At 37.0% G+C, this 17,133-nt stretch overlaps 1 protein-coding gene across 1 annotated transcript in view; it reads left to right on the top strand.

Moving 5' to 3' along the window:
• Window positions 1–17,133, top strand: part of RANBP17 (RAN binding protein 17) — a 164,836-nt gene that overhangs the window by 89,572 nt on the left and 58,131 nt on the right. The window contains exons 15-17 of the mRNA XM_026061315.1: window positions 6,544–6,624; window positions 12,017–12,080; window positions 12,172–12,280. Coding sequence (XP_025917100.1) covers window positions 6,544–6,624; window positions 12,017–12,080; window positions 12,172–12,280 — 254 coding nt within the window. The remainder of the gene's footprint in view (window positions 1–6,543; window positions 6,625–12,016; window positions 12,081–12,171; window positions 12,281–17,133) is intronic.

Genomic DNA, 17,133 nt, shown 5'->3' with positions numbered 1-17,133 from the left:
ACTCCACATACTCTTATGCCTCTTGGGCTACTGGGAAGTCGATCAAGGCCAGGACTTGAGGCGCAGATTGAGGCACTGTACCCAAAAAGAATAGCCATCCTTTTCTTCCACTGGAGCTAGAGGTCATCCTTGTGAGCAGTAGCTACCTGCCTTGATCCTTCCCTGTAGAGGTAGGAGGCAGGGAAACATTTAGACTGGAGTAGTTTTAACTACTTCCTTCTGTCTGTTCCTTGAGTCTGCCCTGGGCATTTGACTGAGTTTTTTGCATTTATTTTGACTGCAAACACCTCTGCCTTGCTTATTCTTTGTGAACCTCTTCTGATTCCTTTCTGTTTTTTATCAAATACAGGTGGAAAGTAGTATCATTAAGTATGTTTACACAATATTTGCTTGAATATTAAGGATTTTTAGTCTTTGATTAAAAAAAATGAAACATGAGTAAATGGTGCATATCTAAAACATTATTTTTGTTTTTTTTTTAACATGATAATTATTTTACTCTGGTGGATGCGTATATACATACTTACCTATATATAGAGAGAGAGATTCCATGTCACAATGTTTAAATACTAGATATGTATGAAAAGTCTGGATCTGTGAATATTTTGCTGAACACTCATACCAGTGTGACTCCATGAATCATAGCAAACTAAAACTTGGCACTTTTATTCATGAAGGTGTGTGCATTTTTTTAACTATTCACCTTTGTCCAGCTCTAATGAAAAGTATATATCCAATCACTGTCACTGAGCCACAGAGAGCTTTCATTGTAAATGATGATAATCTACAAGAAATAATTAAAACATGACTGTACAGAGCCCTCTTGCCAACAAATTGCTGTCTTTGTTATTACTGAAACATAAGGAAGAGATTTTCAAAGTCTTTTTAGATGCCTATTTTTCTTACGTTTTAATGGGAATTGTGTAACAGACACCTGGGGCAACTTTAAAAGTTGAGTTTAAAATGTATGATTTTTATCTTTTATACTGCAAGTATGTCTGTAATATCCTTAACTTGAGACCAAGACTACTCCTAAAATGATGTGGTTCAGGCTTTTCAGTTGTTTTAGATTTAAATCATGTCATCCAAAACAGACATTCTTAAGTGCATATTCATCTGTCATAGGTTTTCCCATAAGAATAAGTGACGCAACACACATGTACAGTCTTGCAAGTTCATATTTGTTTTTCATGCAAGTCATCTAAGTTTATAAAGGTTTTCACTGTCTCTGATTTTATTATTTAACAGAAAAATGCCAAAACTTGCTGTTTTACAGCAACAGGATGTCATCTCTTCTGTTTTGCAACAGCTCCTTTGTCGTATTACCAAACCTACCATGCATGAGAGGTATAGTAATATATGCATGTGCAGTAGATGCTGTATTCCTGAGATTCCTCAGATTTATTGGGATAATGTAGCTGGCCATCACTTTTCAGAGACAGGGTTCAAGGCCTGCCAGAAAGGAGATGGATGAATTCTTTGGGCATTTACAAATGAATGGCCTGTAAGCAATATTTGAGCACTTTGGCATACGATGGTAAATGGAGAAGGCACCCACCATTCATGTGACCAAATGGGTTTTCTGTCTTCTCTACCGTATATACTGATTCTCCAGTGCTCCCTTTTTTGTATTCACTCTATACTTTGCTGTTTCTTTTCCATGTTCCATCCCTGCTTATCTTCTTCTTCTTCTCCAAAATTTTCTCTTCTAAACCACGTCGGACATCTTTCAGTTTTCTCTTCCAAGCTGCGCGTTCCACTCCGGTGCTCCTGCAGTATCATTTTCCGTCCCCTACTGCCGTCCCGTCTGCTACATCTTGTATGAAGGATTGTCTGTTAGTGTGGACTGTCCATGTCTTCAACAGCAGTGTGAAACAGGCCAGGTGCCTTGAGAGATCTTTCTCAGAATCCTAAACTGAGGACAGGACAGGAAATTAGAGACAGTAAAATCAGGTTTGTTTTTTTTTTAAAAAAAAAAGGCATGAAATGGATTTCAGAGGTTGGAAGGGGTATCTCTGCCTGATTCTTTCCCCAACTGAGTAGCATAATAATGCCTGGGAATGAGCAAACGAGGAATTTTCTGATTCTTCTGTGGATGATACAGTAACCCTTTTTCCACAGAATTGTAAATTGGAGTATATAGTCATTATTCCCCTTCCCTTTCCATATTTTATATTAAAAAATAAATAAATAAAACCCAAAGCCTGTTAAAATAGCGTTTTTAAGCCATTGTATTAAGGAAAGAGATGTTTGGTCTGCTGATGGACTGCATTACTATGCAGCTTTGACTTTACAATGAAGTCCTGGCCCTAGAGGAAGTCTCATAGCAAGTGGGATGGTTCGAAGGATAGAAAGCTGGGAAGCATCACCTTCTGGTCTGGGGCAGCTTTTAGAAGCTAGAGTTTTATTTTGGTCCTCTTACTGAACTAAAAGTAAATATTTGAAAGTGTACTGCCCTTGTAATGCCATTTGGTTTTCATTTTAAAATTTCTCTTTTACCTTTCCAACGTGGATAGGTGTTATTGCCACACTTTCCTGTGTGTGTGTGTGTGTGTGTGTTTTTGTCTAGCTCAAGTATCTTGATACTAGTGGTGGTACCAAAACCAGGAATATTCTACCATTTTTATTTCCACTTTTCTTGTACTTTGTTTTAAAACGTGCTCACTGCTCATATATATGTTTGTGAATTTAGCACTGCAGTCACTTTTGATGAAGCACTTATTTTCTGTGACTCATTTGAAACTTCATGATTGGTTGCTTTGACTCTGTTTCATTTAGTTAATTTTTTAAATCAATAAGCTGCTTGAGAGAGAGGACACTAGCACTTGGATGACATGCTGTCTTGCTATGATTTCTGAGAGCTGTGAATTTTTCTCTTCTCTCGTTCCTTAGCTTCTCTTCCTCACATAGTCAAAAACTGCTTTTTGTATCTTTAGTTTCCTCTCTTGATCTTTACGTATTTTCTTAGATGCTTACAATATTTTGTAAATTGTTGCTTAAAATATTACATTTTATATTTGTCTTTCATACTGCATGATACTAATAAGGCAAAAACAGAAATGGAAATTGCTAAGATCATAATTGAAAATTTTAGCCTCTCTTTACTCACAAGTAATTCTCTAGCCTTTTATATTATTACTCCATCTTTCACCATCCAAAAACAGCTGTGAAATGAAAGAAAAGATATATTAAAAAAAGTGCTCTGAAATGTTGGATGAAGACATTTCGTTATTCAGATTTAGTTTTCCCTATTTCACGCTGTCACTGTGACTTCTTTTCTTCAAGAGTCAAACATTTAGCTACTGAAGGACAAGGATTTTGCTCTTTTGCAAAATAGCCTTTTTATGATTTTGATATTGATGTCAAATCTGGATAGTCCGAATTCATTTTTATTGCCTTGTATGGTATATACTTGTTAAGGATTTAGTGCAACTGTAAACATCTTCAGAACTCCCCATAGTAGGGATAAACTGTGAATTATGGACTTGCTAGAATGGGCTATTTCTTTAAGGCAATCTGAACCTTTGTGGCACTTCATAGAGATTTTATAAAGTAAATCAATGTTTGTTTGGAGATCTAAATTGAGGAATACTGCTTTGGTAATTGCATTGTTATTTGCTTTTTCCTGAGCAAATAATCCAAAACACTTAGATGCACTAAACTGCATTCTTGAGCTTGTAACTTCCTTAAAAAGGGGTTTTGTTTATCTGGCATAGTACATTTCTATGAATATGTAAAAGCTAGCAATAATCAATGCCACTTTTAGGGCGTTTAGTATCTCTTCTTCAGTTCTTTATTCCTAAAATTGAAATCCTACTGCCTCACGGTATAAATGGCTGGTACTCATTTATGTCTTACATAGTGGCCTTTCATTAATAGATCTGGCAGCTTAAGGTCTGTATCTTTATGCATATTCTGTAGGCAAGGAAACTGAGGCATACGAATGTGAAGTTGCTTATTCTTCCTCACCAAGCAGGTTGAGATGTATCCTAGCGGCTTCCTACCGTGGCCAGGCACAGGCGCCAGGGCTGCTGAGCCGGGAAGCCGTGCTGCTTTTTTATCCGAAAGGGATATGTTTCAAAAGGCTGCGATGGCCTGGTTTTGTTTCTCCAAATGAAGGCAGTACCAGAAAATCCGCTGTGAAGCTCTTTCACACAACATGGTCTCCCAGGCTGGAGGAAGAGGAGCATTAAGCCTTCTTTTGGCAACTTAAAAGAGCATTCAAGGAATAAGGCTTGATCAGAGTAGGCCCTGGGCTTCTCCAGCTGTTAGCTGGAAGAGAGGACGCAGGCGGGTAGGCAAGTTACTGCGGCATTTTGGGAACACTGTTTTGTTTCAGAAGTACATGGGGAGCAGTCCAAAAAAAAGTTGTAATAAAAATAACTAGCTAAGAACAAGGGGCCTGGAAAAGACTGCATTTATTAGGCAAAATCTCTTCAGAAATGAGATTAAGGAGAAAACAACTTCAGAAGAAGGGGCAATTACAGGGGGAGAGGTCAGGTGCAATGGCCAGCACCTTGATGTAGTAGAAGGATGAGCAGCATAGTAAGAGAAATGCAACACTTGATGCATTAAGTGTTCTTTAAAAACCTGAAGATCGTATTCATCAGTGGATCTGACTGTAGAAGAGGTTTGTATCCCTTACCTTATTCTATTGGGGAGGAAACTAAGGTTTCTGAGTGCCTGAAAATCAGAAGGGAAATGTAGGGGAAAATGGACACGCGCCTGTGATCAATGAGTATGTAGGGATGTAGCACGGTCATGTAGGAACAAATTTAGAAAGGCTCAGGTGTAAAGGAGGTTGCAACTAGCATACAGAAAGCTTTAAGGAAAGATTTGTTAATATTTGAAGAAGCCCAAGGGAAAATACAGGCTTATTTAACAGGGGTAAAAAAAAAAAAAAAAAGAGAAGGCTGAAGTATTTAATGTCGTCTTTGCTTCCATCTTCACTAAAGGAAAAGATTGATTTTGGCCAGATACCGTAACTAAATTAATGTAAACTACGAAATCAGAGCAAAGATCGGAATAAAGAAACATGAATCAGATGTGTTATGAGGCCTAAGGAAATTAATCCTTAAATACTAAAGGAACTGGTGAAAGCATTTTTTGAATCATTTGTAATTATTTTTGAGCACTTATAGGCAATGGTGGATGTCCCAGAAGAGAAGGGTAAACATAGTACTTGTCTTCAAAAAAGGGAAATAGAAGAAGGGCAGGTTGTTATAGGCCAGTCGGCCCAACCTGGATTCTCCAAGGAATACTAGAAGAAATTACTGGTAGTCAGCTTTACAGGAACCTAGTATATAATTAAATGTTAAATGCATTTGGGCTGCTTCTGGGCTTTGATTTCTTCTTTGGACTCACTGGCTGGAGTTTACAGTGGAAGCAGCAAATATCAGACATCTGGACTTTAGTAAGACTGTTAACACGGACCTGCATGACATTCCCATAAGAAAGCTAGGACACGACAGCCTATGAGATCAGCGGCTCTTAACTTACTTTTGTAACCGCCCCTCACCTGAGAAGCCCTTAGAGCTTACCAGCTTCAGTTTACCCCCTTTGTTTGAAGGCCACTGCCACCTCTTCACTACTTAATAAATCTGGTAGCCGAACACAAGCAATCCCATCCCAAGTCCTTTTGGGTGTCTGCGCTCGCTGAGGGTCTTAGCTCCGTGCTCGGTGGCTCGCGCCTGACCTGCTGGAAGCTATTAGTCTAGAGCCAGGCTAGTGCACGGTCTTAGCTGCAGGATTGCACCAAAAGATGAACTATAGTATTTTGTTGTCAAAACTGGGAAGATGTTTTACATGATGTTCCCCAAGGACTGGGACTAAGTCCAGTGTTATTCCATATCTTAATTTCTGACTTGGTCGATTAATCGGAGAATACACTTACAAAATGCATGCGGCTGAGAGGGGTTGCAATTAGGGAAACGCAGTAGCCCCTATGTACCTTGGCTTTAGTTAAGCATTGATGTAGTACCATGTAAGGGAAGAGATAAAAATAGGGATTAGTATGAGAACTACAAGGTACAATTTCTCTGGGAGCTGGGTGCATCGCTATCTTAGTGAATATGGCCCTTAGTTTTTCTGTGCCCCATTTCTCCTATGCTTAAGGGAAATAATAATAATTGTTTTTCATTTCATGGAGAATAGGGCAGATAAATACTGCAGAGGTTAAGTGGTCAGATATTGTGTTGAAAAGTGAGTGAAACAGATATATTTTTATATATATATATATGTATGTATACATATAGGTAAGCTTCAGTTAATTTGTTTTATGGCATATGATGGAAGAGTATTGATAGTTTTGTTTTGTTTTTTTTAATGATTGTATTTGTTAAAGGATTATAAAATGTTTGGATTCCTTGTTGAGGCACAGATTATTTGGCATATTTTTAGAGCACATCTCGTTAATGAAAAAGGCCTAAAATGCATCACAGAAGTATGTTCATAATATAATGCTCTACTACTTTGTGCTTTTGAATGCCACTTTGCCAAAAAAAAAAAAAAAAAGTTTAAAAATCTCTCTTTTTTTCATTCTAGTGTTACAAACCTTAAATACCGGGGAAGATGTGAACCTGTGATTTCAAGAACTCTTCAGTTTCTAAATGATCTTTCCGTTGGATATCCTTTTTATTATATACGACATATCACATTTGAAAACAATAAGGTGAAAATTAATATGCGCTACTTATCTTTGTTGTTTCATAAGCCACATTTTGAAACCACTGAGGATGTTGATATTTATCCACTTTATCTTTTCCCGTGCATAGTTACTGCTTGGTTTTTAAAGGCTTGCTTATTTCCACCTACTTCTTAGCTGCAAGAGAAATTGTATCACTAGCGGCTTACAGTCAGCCGTCCCGTTCATAATCTTCCTGGCGTCGGTAGCATTGGTGAGTACAACAGTATTGCGAATAGGCCTGATTTTTATAAACAAGCTCAAACAGGATTGGTTCCGCTTGGAAGATGAGGTCAACTAAGATATGGGGCATGGGTTAGATTTTAAACACAAGCCTTTTCATATGCTTTATCTTTGCCTGATTACAAGTTCCTCGCTGGGTCGGTGTTGTCGTTATTACTGATAAAACAGACATGGTTTTACATGCAGATTTTTGCTTGGGTTCAAGGATTTTTGTGAAATTTTTACCCAGAACATGGATATTAACTTACTATCTGTTGCAAACCTTTTGTATCTTGTTCTAATGTTATGTAGCATAAGTTGGAGTAGAATGATAGTTCTCTGAATTTTCAATGAATTGAGGAAGGAGATGATTTTTAACAAGTGGTAATTGTTTTTACTGTGACAGAATATTTAAGGTATACAACAGAAAATTAAACATTGTTATCTGAGCTTATGCAAGTCTTCAATATTGAAATCCTTAGCTGTTTTAAAATAAACACAGCTCTTCAGTCATTTTCTAGAGAAGATTAATTGTTAGACAAGCAGAGGGGAAAGCAGCTCGAATATGACAACTGGTATCATTTTATTCCTCCGTAGAACTCTAATCATATAATTTTAATATATTTCCATGTGTTGAATGATGATTGTGGTTTTCCACATTCCATAAGTGAATTTTGTTTAATGAAAATCATACGATATGCACTTTTATATGTTTACTTGAAATACCATTAAACAACTAACTTGAGATATTTTAGATATGCATATGTTTGTGTTCTCATGGCATCAGAAGAATAGGACATATAAAAGCAAAACATTACTGAAGAATTTGAAAAAAACAGAAGGGGAGACATATTTCATTAATAAGATTTATGAAGGGACTAACGAGCTCTCTCCTCTTTTACAGGATGTGCTTATTGTTTCGGTAGGGTTCAAGACACAAAAATAGCCAAGAAATTTAACAGGGTGCACCTAACTTAAAGTGCTTGATTATTTATTCATGTATGTATACGTGCTGAAGTAATCAGCCTCGCGTTGCTGCTAAAGACAATGAGCATCTAGCATTGCATATTGTGTTGTGGAGACCTTCAAAGGCTTGTGGGCACCTTCCAGCTTTCCAAAATGGGGGTCAGCAGAAACTACTAATACTTTTCCAAGGCTGCAATATCTTGATAATTTTAGTTTTCAAATTACGCAGATTATATCTGCAGTAAATGAGTTTCTGCTCATGAAATAAATATAATAATATCAGGACCTAGAAAGGATGAAAAAAGCAGATGTTTAATAACCCAAGCTCTCCCAAAGAATGCAGTTATTATGAAAATTGGGCTTTTTGCTTTGCAGAAACTTGCTAACTGTCGCAAGAGCAGAGTTTCAGGCCTCTATGCATAGTAAGCATATAAAAGCAGCAGTGCCTTCATAAATATGTATCTGAAACCTCAGTGTGACATGTTTAAAGACAAGCAAAAAGAGAGATTAACTAAAAACATAAATACCCAAACTGTATTCAATTACTTTTCAATGGAAATACTTCAAACAGAAATTCTGAGAACAGTAGCTTTGCTGCTTAGATGGGTGGGGTTTTACAAAGAGAGCTTTAATGCCGCTTCGCTGCACCGTGATGTTGTATTAGTTAAGTTTAAAATTGTGTTCCCTGGCAAACCATAAAAGATTTCAAAAGTATTAGACACCCACTTTTGTGCTGGAATTTAATATGCAACTTTTTATTGGAAAATAATCGTCCTTGTCTGGCAAAATCCACCATGCAATATTTCTGTTAGTAGGCATAATGCAATAAAGACAGGGAGGGCTATTTATCACTACAAATTTTGAGGATTTCAGGATTCTTTTTATTATTTTAATATATTTCTTTGGTATTAAATCAGAAAAATGATAAATTACACCTGTCGAGGCTGTTTTTCCTTTTTTCCAGAAAATGATGTACAACCCAATTTCACTGGTCATTTTGGCTTTTAAAGATATGTATTTTTTCCCTATAAAAAACTCTACCAATAGTTTTTTTTAATAATAATACTGAAGTACTTTTTATTTCAAACATATGAAGTAGTTTATAACTACTTCCTGGCATTGCAAACTTTGGCCTTTTCACATTATATTAGTTTTTTTTAAAAAGACATTAAGTACACATTGCTTTGAAAGAAACAGCGTATTTTTAAGACACTGGATCCAGTGGATCAATTTTCAGTATTTGATATAGATTAAACTGGGGCAAGCCTGAAAGGTTAAAATAATAATTTATTTAATTTCGCTACTTGTTCTATGTGTAAGTCAGTCATTCTCCAGGCCCTCTTAGAAATTGTCATTTTTTTTTAATGTGTATAAAAATCTTTTTTTTCCTAAAGGATAATCTAGAATTAAAACCATAATTCCAGTAACTAGTCTGTATAAGAGGGGGGAAAAAAAAAGAAAAAAAAAACAGCATTATTAACAACAAAGGCAACAAATGATTGGAGCTGGTGTCATGGTTTACATTACTTTCACAATTATTCCAGGTTTGCATATTTCGAAATATATTAGCCCAATTTGATTTCAAAGCTCAGTTATTTGAATTATAAATCATTATGTCCCTCCTAGCTGATCAGTCGTGAAAGATCTTTGAATTCATTTACATAATGGAATATGTTAGTCGTTCCTTTATGTCTTTGAAGCCATAGTGCTCCCTCATGCATGTTTAGTTCTTTCTAATAATTAACTTTTCCACTGTATATTTGTGTAGCAAAATAACTACAGTTTCATTGTTATTTTGTACAGTAACTGGGTACAAAATATTTTTCTCTCTCAAAAATTCTTCATCCATGTGCTTGTTACTCTTACAATGTTACAAAAGGCTCTCTCTTGTAGCAGGAAAAACTATCTAGCTTTGCAATACAAAAAAAAAAGGTAATGAAATGTCAAATGCTATAGATTGACAAAGGAACATCATCTTAAAAATAGATTAGAAGATTTTCCAGTAGCAGCTATAAAACCTATTCATACACTTTTAACTGTTTAAAAAGAATTTAATCCAGTTAAAATGAAAAGGGAAATTGTTTACGCGTATAAAAGTAATCCAACCCTTCAGTCATTTATATGCAAGAGTGTTGGAGTGAAACACTCAGGTTAAAAAAAAAAAAAAAAGTGTTTCTGGGTATTTGTGGGTAAAATCTTTCTTCTGTGTTTGAGCATGAGTGTAGGCAGTACTGTGCAGCCAAAAGTTACCCAATCCCATACTGTTTTCTCCTGAAGAACTTCCTCCAATGCCAAGGATGGAGAGTGTTCAGTGCACAAGACAGATGAGTCCTGGTTTTAATACTCGTTGTAGAGTGGCCAAGCCCATGTCTTGTTTCATTCATTTGAGGCTTTAATGTGTATGAGTGTTTCTGGTTTTTAATTTTTTTCCGAGGCATTTCTGAAAAAGTGAATTAGCATACCTGGATATCACAAAGCCATTGATAACCCCAGTTTACAGATGCACGACTGAGGCAGAGAAGAATTTAATTGACTTGCTGAAAGTCATAGAGCAAATTTATGTCAAGTAAAGGAGAAACAGAAGTCAGCAAATCTGGGTCATTACTTTGACCACTCTTGTTCCTTGTTTGCCGGCATCTCTCACAGCAGTGCTTTCCTGCTGTAAAAAAGCTCAAAAAGGTGTCAACTTGGCTCTGATTGGAATACACAGTATTAGCTCCTTCCCCCAACCCCAAAAGTTTGAATCATGTGAGAAAGGGAATTAGTATGTCCTCTTACTATTAAAGATGTTGTTAATTCACCTAGCTAGGAAGGGATTCAAGCTGTGAAACCAGCCTTGACTGTCTGATCTTTGAGGGCTTCAGTAACTTAGTTTTGCAAACTCAACTTCTGATTTTATGCCATATGCTTTTTTTTAAAGAAACTGTATGAAAAATATTAAATTTCATTAGACTTAACTGTTCAGTAAGGCATGCATATGTGCTCTCTAGATTGGATGCAGCCAAGGAAATAGGTTACCCTTGTGTCTTTTGGGGTGCATCTCCCCCTAAGCCTTTGTATACAAGCAGGTGCACAGTGAAGCTCGTCGTGCTGGGCCGGGGCCAGGCAACTTCAGTCCAGGAGTTACGTAGCTCTGTTAATGCAACACGTGGCCCAGGCTAATACACCTTCCTGAGGGAACCTCCGCTGAGAAGCGGAGCACGGTAGCTCAGACACAACTCTGCGTTAATGTGGTTACCTGGCGTTGGGCCTGCCACTGGCTTGAATCTAGCCAATCTGAGAACTGGGAGAAGTAAATGCCTGCTTAGCAGTAGTCAGTTAGATTGGCTTCGTATTTTATAAAGTTGGAGAAATCAGAATTCCTGTGAAAGTATGTGTAGATACTTTCATTGATAACAGTTGAAAATTCCCTGCTGTACCACCTTGTTACGTAGTTTACTCAGGTTCTGAGGATTTGTAGGTTCTTAAGAGATTTCCATTCAGTTCTTTTACATCAGAACATAATATGTTTTAGTGTTTAAAGAGTTTTGTGTGTGTGTATACATATATATTAAAAAATATATATGCACCTCATATATATGTATATATATATACACACACACATGTATGTATATGTGTGTGTACATATATATATAAAAGATCTGCTGTAACTCAAACAAATGAAATGTGATTTCCATTAGGCCTATAAGAGCTGAGCACCGCTGTGATTTTGAGGCTATCGCTTCAGTGCTGCTTGGGGCTGCTGCCAGTCCCATTGCCAAGTGACAGTTTTTTTCAAAACAGGCAGTTGCAAAAACACTATTTTTTTTCCCTGCCATGCTGGCAACATGGGGCTATCTGGAAAAAAACAGCACCCTCTAGTATCAGAAACTCTCAGTTTAATTATAAAAGTCATTTAGTTCATTTGTGACTAGAATATATGCTGTGAAAAGTAATTGCTTTAGTTAGTAATAGATTATGGTCTTTAATGGTCTAAAGAATATCTCCATGATACATTCTAGGTGAAATTTAAGGTTGTTTTTTTTAATGTACATTTGTTGTAGTGGGAGAGAATTCCTTGTTGAAAGAGCAAAGTTCTGAAAGTTTGTACAACATGATAATGTAATCAAACTATTGCAAGGCTGATATTTCCTTAACACCTCCTACCTATATTCTCCTAAAAAAGCTTGTGAAAATAGAGGCTGTGAAATTCATGCTTCAGAATCACACAGTAAGTTTTCTTACTATGTTAAAAAAAATGTTAATTTTAGTAAAAAGAATTTGGTAGAACACTTAATTTTCATATACTTGTGTTTCAACAGAGCAAGCACTTCCCTTTTTTGGGCATCAATGATAATTACAGTCTGAGCGACCTTAGGTGCCGAACAACGTTCTACACTGCTCTCACTCGTCTTCTCATGGTAGATCTAGGTAAGGTCTTCCACAGGTGTCCACAAGACACCTGGCTGTCTTTGGCACTGTTATAAATTTTAAATGTGTTTAACTTTGAAATATTAGTTTATTACATTTAAAATAGCAGTTTAATTGTACAGTAAATCTATTATGGGTGACTTCTAAGTCACTGCCTATCAACTTCTGAGGGTTTTGGGGGATTGACCATTAGCAGTCTATTTGTTTGCTGCCATCTGTTGGAGAAATAAGCAAGATCAGTCGATTTTTCTGCACAGAAGTGTTTTCTGTATGACGTATGAGGTATTTACATCTTAAGTGCCTGAATAAGAGCTTTGAGTTTCCAGATGACACTACTGATTTTGCCAGCTTTCCAACTTCTAGTAGAAAGTTGTTTCTATTTCACTTCTTCATGCAAGTTCCTGATACACAACGAGCCCTGGAGTTTTAGTAAGAACATTGACTGGAATTCTGCAGTTCTACCAGCAATACTTAAACATGCACTTGGGGGGGCCTTTTGAGTTGTCCTTTTGAAACCAGTGAGGTTACACAGATGTATAAGGCTAAGTGCATACTTTAATAGCTAGGTGTAATAAAGGACTGGGTCACTGCAAAGCTAGGCACTGCGTTTGGCCATCAGAGTAAAATCCAGAATTGCAATTGCCTGCGTAGCTCTTCATTGCCAAAATGAGGAAGGCTGGGCTTGTCAAAACGAACACAGAAACAAATCACGTGTTAAACAAAAAGCTGATGTTGAAGAGAGTCTGAAATGGTGCCCCTGTTTTGATCAGAGGCCTGACTCAGGGTTGTGTCCTTGCATGAGGACGGATGCCTGTAGGTGTTCTGAACAGGGACCACTGATGAGGGCTTTCAGAAAATAAGAAGAAAAGTCTTTGGCAGAGGAGCACGTGCACTGATTTTCAACCCTCGTACAAGGACTTAATTATGGAATGTGTGTGCAAAAGAGATTGGCATAGAAAGGTATAAGCAAACAGTAGTTAATATAGCTTTGCTGACAGTGGGTGCCTGTACTGTCTGCTGCTGCGCAGTGCTGAGAACAGTGGAGTTGGAGATGAGACCGAATCGTATTTGTCGACTCTTTCTTAAAGAATGGCAATTGTGAGCTGGACCTGCCTTTACTTGCAGTTAAAGCACTTTCCCTACTGGCTCAGTGTCATGTCATATATGCTGTGGGTACATTTTTTTTTTTTAATGTAAAGTAGGTTGCGTATGCAGTTTCAGTAACTTTTCCTATAGGAAAAAGTAGATTTGGTAAAAACAAGATCACAAGTGTTAAAAATTGCATTCCAAAAGAGAGGTGTAAACATATGTCAGACAAACGAATTGCAGGCATATGACTCACATGACTGGCTACAAATTAGTAGAGGTCATTGTGATTCCTCTGGATTGACAGCTCTAGAACATCCGAAATAATTAGGAGTATCTGGAAAAAACATGCATTAATGTTTTGGTTATTGTCTTTTGCATTCCTATTCAAATAAATTCGTTTGTTTGAGCTGATAGGAAAAACACATCTACGAAACAAACAGATAGAAGTTACATTTTAAGATCTAATTAAAGTAAGTAAAGTACACATAAACTGTGCTTTCCATGTGTTTGTGCAAGTATTAAATGACAGTAATCTTATGAATCAAAAGATATTTTCAAACTGTGCAAATCAGCATTTTTAGACCAAAGAGTATTGTACCAATTGTCCTCACCAGTTTTTTTTAAATTAAATGAAGAAAAGCTTTATATGAAATCCTTTCATGTGAATCATATATCTAAATAATTTACATGGAAATAAAATTAAGATGAATTTTGTTGGTAATTTGAGAGGGGATCTTTTAAGATATTGATATAGAAAAATTTTTGGAGATAAGTTGAATACAGTAAATGCAGAATGGTTGCATTTTAAACAATATGCTTTTGGAGTAGCTGGCAAAATCAAACCATTGTAGGAAAAACAGCAGTACGTTAATTGGTATTTGCTTCAAAATGCACTTTGGTTTCTGTTCAATAATTTTAATGTTGTTTGAATAAAATTAGCCTTTGAATTCTTTATATGCCCTGAGTTGCGTTTTTAATGAAAATGCACTTTTGGGGCATTTAGAGTTGCACCATTTTGCCCACCTGGTCCATAGTCCAAAAATTCTAAAGTAAACTGAATATTAATTTGTATGAAGTATGTAGAAACCAAAACTAATACAAGAGTAACAGTAAATGTTTTCTTTAGAGAAAAGTTATTATAGGGTTTCATATATTTTGATAATTTTCTCTTTCTCTTCTGCACTACCAAGAGCAGTAGATCTAAGCTGTAGAAAATACCTGCAGGAGCTATTCCGCCGGAGCTGTCAGTGCCCTGTACTTACAGGTGTTTGCAGTCATGCCCGGTGCCAGCTCTGCCCAAGTGAAGCAGGTTTTAAACATTTCTGCTGGAAGCCACACGCAGATCTACCATAACGTACAAGCAAAGCTCGTTTCCTTCAAAAGTCACAGAGAGGATGTGTATGTGTAGTTTGAATTACAGCAAATGAAAAATTTACCGTGGTAGGTTTGGTTAGGGTAGTTTCTTCCTTTTCTCATTAATATGGCACTGTTCATGTGATGCAATTGTGTATGTACTAACTTCCGTATTGCTTTTTTAAAACTTAAAAAATGTTTGAGTAGTGGAATACTGTGTAGGGACGTAACTGTCTGTCTTGACTACCTGCGCTGAATTTTAAAACAAAAATAAAAAAAAATGAAAAGGGTAGCCCCCCACCCCATTTCCAGAACTAGCTGGTTTATGATTGAGGTGGTGGTTCCTAGCAACTACTGCACGGTCTGGTAGTTCTTTTCTTCCTCTCAGCATTTTAACTAGATACGCTGGAGATTTTACCTTCAGGAAGGATTCAACTTGAGTTTGGATGCATACGTGTATCTTTGTGGAATTTGTCTTCTCATGATCGGCAGTATGCCAGATGAGGTGGAGTACTGTGGAGGGTTTTTTTTGTTTTTTTTTGCTTTTTTAATTTATGTTTCTCCTGAGCACTGTATAAATGGCACGTGAGGCCTAATCCTGCACAGAGCAGTATGCAAGTGACTTCTATCATACCGTACCCCAGCATGGGACAATACCACCACGGGGCTCTCTCTAAATGATCAGGTTTTGTTTTTGTTTTGCTCCAAGGAAAATATAAAAGCCATTAAAAAAGAAAAGCCCCTGAATGTGCAATATTTATAGAAATGGAAAATAATACTTCATGCACAATAATTGTTTAACTCCTAGGCAGGTGAGAGGAAGCTGATGCTGCCTGGGCAATAGCTTTGAAATCTGACAACTTACCCTCTTCAGTTCTGCTGCACATAGCTGATGAAGATCACAGATTTTGTCAGTTACTTTTCTAATTTAAGATTGTGATTTGAAGGCTCCAATATTCTTGTTGACCAGTGTAGTAGCAGTAAGTTATGGAAAGTGTTTCGTTCGCTTTTAAACAAAATCTGGAAAACTAGGTGTAAAAGGCCCATATTAAAAGGAAGCAGTTAAGGTCACAAAGCCAAGTATTCAGAATTCAGGAAATGCTGTAATTGGGATTGTCTGTGCAATTTTAATTTCCTCTCCATTGTAAATATTTACGTTGTAATGAGGCAGTCTTTAATTACAGGATCACAATTGCTCTTTCAGAGGGTCTTTGCCTCTTCCACTGCAGAAGATGTGTCATCCTAACTTAATGAGTAGCTACTGAGTATTTTATTTCCACTCTGTTGTCATCTGGATTAATGTGTTAGTCCAAACTTTTTCTGTTGTGAAGGCAGAATTTTTCTTCCTGGCCTTTTCTGTCATTCTTATCATTGTACTGGGGTGACTCAAAAATATTAATGATTTGCTCTTTGCAGTATCCCTATGGGAGAAGAGGCTGGAATTATGCCCATTTTACAGGTGGCTATGTGAGGTGTAGAAACTAAATTGTAAAGTTTACGCTAACTTTGTGCAACCAGATACACAAAAGGCTCCTACTAACTTCAGGTGCAACTCTAGCATGCTCAGCAATTCTGTTTGTCTGGGCAGAACATACCAGACCTACAACCCAGGGAATAATCATCCAGGACTAAGGGAGTCTTTGGGAATCGGAGCATGGGAATGATCATACTGTGTTGGATCCAAGCACAGTCTAGTCTAGCACTGTGTCTTCAGCACCGACCAGTTATAGATGCTCAGGAAGGAGAGTGCAGAACTATTTCTCCGGTATGCTTTCCCAGACTTCGCTTGCCAATGGAGAGAGAAGGGAGAGAAGCCCTGTAACAAAGAGCTCTTTAAAGAACATAAATTAAGTTTGTGCTCTGAATTATCCTCGAGAGGAATCTGCATGCGAGAGGCTAGCTACTCTGGCTGAGGGCCTAAGCATAAGTGGTATGAGTAGCTATCCCCCCGTAATTGCCATTTGGAAAAAGTTTGTTTTTTTTGTTTCCAGTTACTTGTTCAGCATCATGTCAGGGCAGAGACACAATCCAGTCTTCCAAGTTATCTTTCAGCTGTTTTGAAAAAAAATTTTTTTCCCCTGTGCACAATATCTTGCTTCATTTACTTTGATTTCACTCCTCTGAAACAAGTGAGACCATGATGTTATACAAATAACCCGTACATAGTCCTGATTTATCTCTAGAGCAGCTTCATCCTGTGTGCTAAATAGGTGGGAGGTAGAAAAAATAGCATGTGATCATGAAAGATTGTGATTGAAATGTCATACAGCAAAATATACACATGAAAAGGTTTCATTTATTGTTGCAGTCTTAATTCCGGCATCTTCTAGCTGGTGAGTCTTGATTTTCTAACATGAATATTCTTCTAAGGTGTTGAACAAATGTTATCAGATTAGCAGATAAAACAGGAA

The sequence above is a fragment of the Apteryx rowi genome, unplaced genomic scaffold (assembly GCF_003343035.1).
Source record: "Apteryx rowi isolate R43461 unplaced genomic scaffold, aptRow1 scaffold_18, whole genome shotgun sequence".
In the NCBI taxonomy this organism is placed as follows: domain Eukaryota; kingdom Metazoa; phylum Chordata; class Aves; order Apterygiformes; family Apterygidae; genus Apteryx; species Apteryx rowi.
Note: the sequence above shows the minus strand (reverse complement) of the source record. Positions and strands in the feature narration are given on the sequence as shown.